The following is a 5311-nucleotide window of genomic DNA, read 5'->3' on the forward strand; positions in this document are numbered from 1 at the left end:
TTAATAGTAGATATCCGTTACTAAAGGTTCCTAATCTTAGTCATAATAATAATGAATCTGAGACTGATGAGAGTGACATTGACAGTGTTCACTCTGGCAATGAAGAGGAAGAAGTAACCAATGATGAAGACTCTTTGGCTAGTGATACTAAGACTGAGCTTTATAGTTACTCTGAAAGTGATAATTAGCAAGTTTAAGAATTTATTTTTTTAAATAAGTTTACCAGACCAGAATGAATGATAAGCATTTAACCAAAGTCATTTATTTTATTTTATTTAGAATGTCTGTAATGTTGACAGATAATTTTTTGTTTCTTCATTTGAAAAAGCAAAGCAATAAACAATGCTTTACCACCACAAATTTTTATCACTTGTACAATCTACCCTACCTGCACTTGTAAAGTGCAATATAACACAGTTTTACAAAATATTTCTTTAAATTGTGATATTTGCTTTGTGCATATTCACTGTAAGAATAAGTGGGCAACCATAGGACTTTGCTGTTGCTGACAGCCCGCTGCCGGCTTTCCTGAGGTCTCTGACCATGGCCCCTTGCGGCGCGGATGGGTAGGCAACCCACCCGCGTCCCTACCATGCGGTACAGCCTAGCTACGGGGCAACGTAGTACTTGGAGTAAATTTCATTTGGGGTCGAGTAAAAAACTGTAAATTACTAGTTTTTTACTCAAAATTTTTTGAAATTTACTCTTGCTCTCGAACCCTACATCTGTTTCACTTACGAAAGAAATGCATGGATACGTCTTATGGTTCTCCCCAAGCTGCTTTAAAGCCTGAATATCGTTTTAACCGTGAGGCAACCAGCGAGAACTGGGTGTCACCGCGTGGTATCTCATGTACCACCTGCAGAGAGGCACACTCGGCCCGGCCACCTCTATGGACGGCAGAGGACTAGAACTGGTTCGAAGTCTGACATGTGGGGACAGGGTGAGAAAGATGAAAAGCAGGAGAGGGGCACCGAGAGAAAGGGATGGAGGGGGAGGGAGGGAGGGAGGGAGAGAGGTAAGGGAGGGAGGAAAGGGAGGGAGAGACAAGGGCTCAGCGGCCACCACTCAGGGAAGGCAGGAGGGACTCTGCCTCGGATTCTGACGTCCCTCCACCCCGCTATGCAGTCTCACGTCGAAATCAGTCTCTCCCCTTTTTCCGCTCTGGCGTTCCTTCCTTGTCAGTCCCCCCGTGCTTTTCTGCGTGTTTGTATGTGTGTGTGTGTGTGTGTACGCATCTGAAGGCACGCGTGTGAGTGTTTGAGGGGTGCATGTGCATGTGTGTGTAGAGGAGCAGAACGGTTCAGGGCGAGTAAAGAGATGTTTACCGGCATCCTCGCTTCCGGGGGCCAGCCCTATTCAGTCCGGTTGGGGCCCGGGCGGGGCGGGGCGAGGCCTCGTCCAGAGGAGGATGGCTCGGCGGGCGCCCCTTGCAGCAGCCTTAGTGTGTCCCCGCCTCAAATATTCATCCCCTCCCACATAATACCCCTCGGGGTGGAGGGCCCCGCGGCGGCCTCCCAACCCCCGGCTCCACCCAGCCCCCGGCGACTCGAGAGGGAAAACAGGTACGCGGAGCGAGGCGCAATACACACAATTTGCTGATGGGTTGCGCGCGCGCACACACCCTTCGCACACACACATTGTAACGTCTCAAGACAAATGATTGTAATTAGCACCACCAGGCTTCTGCGTAAACAAAACAACAGTTCCACACAAAACATCTGGGAACTAGCCAGTCACAGTCTATTTTTATCTTGAGCCCAGGTAAGCTTACAGGACATCCGGTGCTAGTTAAGTAGTCCTGAGACATTTAGAGCGAGGGTCGCAAACTCGAGCTATCCGCCAAGCCGCGCCTGCATACGCCACACGCTCTCCGAGCTCTTGGGAAAAGCGTGAGGGAGGCAGACGAGACAGAGCTAGTGGTGTCGTCCGCCAGCCTGTGCGTCTGTCTGTCTTTGTCATTTATAACACTGTAAACAATAGTAGAAAGGTTTATAGAAAAATGTCCCTTGACGCAAGTTGTAAAATTACTATTTGTAATCGTAAAAATAAATGCAGTATGAATCAACTTAAAATCCATTGGCGCGTAAAAAATGTGCTCTCGTAAACTTACTAGTACTTAAATTATAATTCGAGTTTACAAAAGTTTTTGCAAATTTACGACGGTATTTTTCAGTGTAATGGCACTCAATGAGCAATGAGGCAGACAGACACCGACACTGAACCAACCCGAAACCGAGCGTGGCTGACAGGAACTTCGGCTCCATCCGAACGCAAGAGGTGCGTGGCTCTCGGCGAGCCGAGCTACCGGACTAAGCGAGCCATGAGTTTGCAACCCCACATTTAAAGTGTACGTGAGGTGCCTACCAGGAGCACATCTCAACTCCTTGCTACATATCCTCGTCCTTACTACATATCCCCCAGTCATAACATTGGCTGAACACAACGGCAAAAACAAAAACAAAAAATCCAAGCGCTCCCCGTTCTCCTCCCCCTCACTTTCAATTGTCCTTATCCTAGCCACACTCTGCTAAAGCTTACTAAGCTAGTAGAGCTACTAAGACACTGTGCGCTGCGCCTGAAGACTGTCATTCCATAAATTGTGTCACGCGTCAGTGACACCACTCTGCCGTCCTAAACTTAGCGAGCGCGCGGCGATTCTTAGTTAAAACTTGGTGAGGAGGTGACAGGCGGCGGCAGGCGAGGGGGATGGGAGCGGCCGGACGGGCGTCGGCGGTAATAAAATAATTACATATAATTGTAATAGTAATTACTTTTTCAGGCGCGCATGGCTTCCCAGCAAGTTTCCATGACACTTTTCCCGCCGGGCTTGACGGCGGGCGACGATTGTCACGCACTTTTAGGCGAGCGGCCGGTGCGCCACCGCGTCTCCAGAAAAGTAGTGCAATCGGCGTCATAGTGTCCAGCTAGCCCATCATTTTCAGGGAGGTATCGCATCCGATTCCCGGCTCTCAGGCTCCCACTGACCAAAAGGAGGAGGGGGTGGGATATGGGGTGCAGCGGTGAGGGGGAGGGGGTGGAAACGTCATGCAAAACAAACAGAGCCTATCGCATAAATGTGTCTTTCGTACGTGGGGAATATCGATTGGCGGAAATGAACACAGACGCCGCGGAGGGGAAGTGGAAAAGGATAGGGGGGAAAGGGGAAACTAGGGGGCGGGGGAGGGGGGGATCGTTCGTGTGGGGATGGGGAGGGGGAAGTTTCCCATCAAGCTGCTCACTGCTACCAACTGGTAAACTATTTATTCAAATTAGGAAGTAGTATTTAAAACCATATGAGTCGCACGTCTGACGTCGGAAATACGAACTTACGACCATCCCACCCCAGATCGCTTGTTGGGGAGAGCACAACTAACTTGCGTACTACTACACAGTTGAATACTTGCCTGTGTTCAACGAGAAGTCGCACACTTACGAATGTCAGGAAGGCAGTTGCACTGTTAAAAGCCTACAATGATTTTCACCGTAAGCAACAGTGAAAGCCTGCAGCACTGTAGCTTACGATGAAAATCACCGTGAGCTTTGAACAGTGTGCACACTTGGTTTATCAGTGAAATTAATAACGTGCCGCAGGCAACTCTGCCAGCCCTATAGAATCATCGCAGTGGTGGAGGTTGTGGCCCGCGGGCCAGGACGAGCCAATCAACGCAGACAGAGTAGTTGTTGCAAGGGCGTCAGGAGCGCAGTGTTAGCGACCCTCGCTCCCTCGCCTCGCACAACTGTTCTGTGTTACTGCTACGCCAATCCTGAACGACCGCCGCAGGGCCACCGGCGAACCTTCTTTGGCCGAACTCGAAGGACCGGAGCGGACCGAGGCCGAGAGCCCCAGGGGTATCACGAGTGTCTTCGCTCGCCTGTCTACCCCTCCCTCTGCCCTACCCGCGCTATTCCTGCCAATTCTCGAACCCTGCTCCTGCCCACTATAAAAAGCGACAACAGTCCTGGTCGCGGAGCATGGAGAAATGGGGCGGTCTACGTAGAAACACGCAGGTACGCGGCGCCCTAGTTGTTAGTTTCAAGTGACTAACGTCACGCTGCCGCACGCGTCAAGCGAGCGTCAAGCAGGACCACCACCGTTGTGCTGAGCGTTTTTTCAGGATAACGAGGTTGGCATCGACCGTGACGAGCCCATGGGACCGACGTGCGGGTCGGGGCGCTTACTTCATTACACCACCAGAGCCCAGGCTGGACGCGGCGGTGTGGGTCCTTGGCAAGGCCCTGGCCAAGGTCCTGGCCAAGGTCCTGGCAAAGGTCCTGGCAAAGGTCCTGGCAAAGGCCCTCCTGGCCAAGGTCCTGGCAAAGGTCCTCCTGGCCAAGGTCCTGGCCAAGGTCCTGGCCAAGGTCCTGGCCAAGGTCCTGGCCAAGGTCCTGGCCAAGGTCCTGGCAAAGGTCCTCCTGGCCAAGGTCCTGGCCAAGGTCCTGGCTAAGGTCCAAGGTTAGTGTTTATTCTGAGTAATTCATGGAAAATTTGCCAGTCATGGCTGCTCATAATTCTGGAAGTTTGTATAAAGTATATACTATAAAGTACAGACCCGGTCTTGGATGTGAATGGCATCCTCCATAAGATCCAAGACTGGGAATTGAAATTCAAGGGACGTTCTTGACCGTACGGTACTCCTTGCTGCAGTGAAGTTGTAGACGGTCTCACACCACGCCACGGCTTGCCGGGAGCTCCTCCTCACATGACCACTGGCAATTAGTGATGTCGAGATAACCCTCTCAGCCCCACCACCCTTCCTCTGATTCACCCACACAACAACGGCTTCTGCCGCCCTGCCTCGCCTGCTGTCCGTTCACATAGGTATACTTCGTCTGTGTTACTTAAGTAAAATTGTATGCCAATGTGGTCGATACATATTCGGTAACTTTAGTGCGCTTAGCGGCACCCGCTAAAAGAGGGCAGTTTTAAGCTTAGCAAAAAAAAAAATATCTGACGAGAGAAAAACTATTCAACCATTTTAAAAGACATGCAAATCATACCGAGTGTAAAGGCTAATACTCTCCAGTGTGGCGGGTTGGGCGGGTTAAATATCCAAGGGGCTATGGCGCCTTACGGGAAGATCGTGTAGGTAAAACCGCAACACTGTAGTGTATTGCCTTGCAGACGGTCGAAGCGTTATTGTCATCGTCATTAGAAGCGCCAGCTGGACTGAATGAGGTCACCTCGCCATACCACGCAGCTACGGAACTCGGGCTCCACTGTACGTCACCTCTCGTGTGATGAAGCACGGCGCAACGCCATCGGGGTAATTGACCGATTGCTCCCCTTCATAACCCCCCACCCCACCCC

General features: G+C 51.1%; 2 protein-coding genes across 4 annotated transcripts in view; one reads left to right on the top strand and one right to left on the bottom strand.

The window, feature by feature from the left end:
* LOC113211475 (uncharacterized) overlaps window positions 1-4625 on the top strand; it is a 7301-nt gene extending 2676 nt beyond the window's left edge. The window contains exons 3-4 of the mRNA XM_052271209.1: window positions 4199-4456; window positions 4552-4625. Of these exons, the coding sequence (XP_052127169.1) occupies window positions 4199-4456; window positions 4552-4625 (332 nt within the window). The remainder of the gene's footprint in view (window positions 1-4198; window positions 4457-4551) is intronic.
* LOC113211476 (voltage-dependent calcium channel type A subunit alpha-1) overlaps window positions 1-5311 on the bottom strand; it is a 201110-nt gene that overhangs the window by 106056 nt on the left and 89743 nt on the right. The window lies entirely within an intron of this gene.

The sequence above is a fragment of the Frankliniella occidentalis genome, unplaced genomic scaffold (genome assembly GCF_000697945.3).
Source record: "Frankliniella occidentalis isolate FOCC.00 unplaced genomic scaffold, Focc_3.1 Scaffold6, whole genome shotgun sequence".
NCBI lineage: Eukaryota > Metazoa > Arthropoda > Insecta > Thysanoptera > Thripidae > Frankliniella > Frankliniella occidentalis.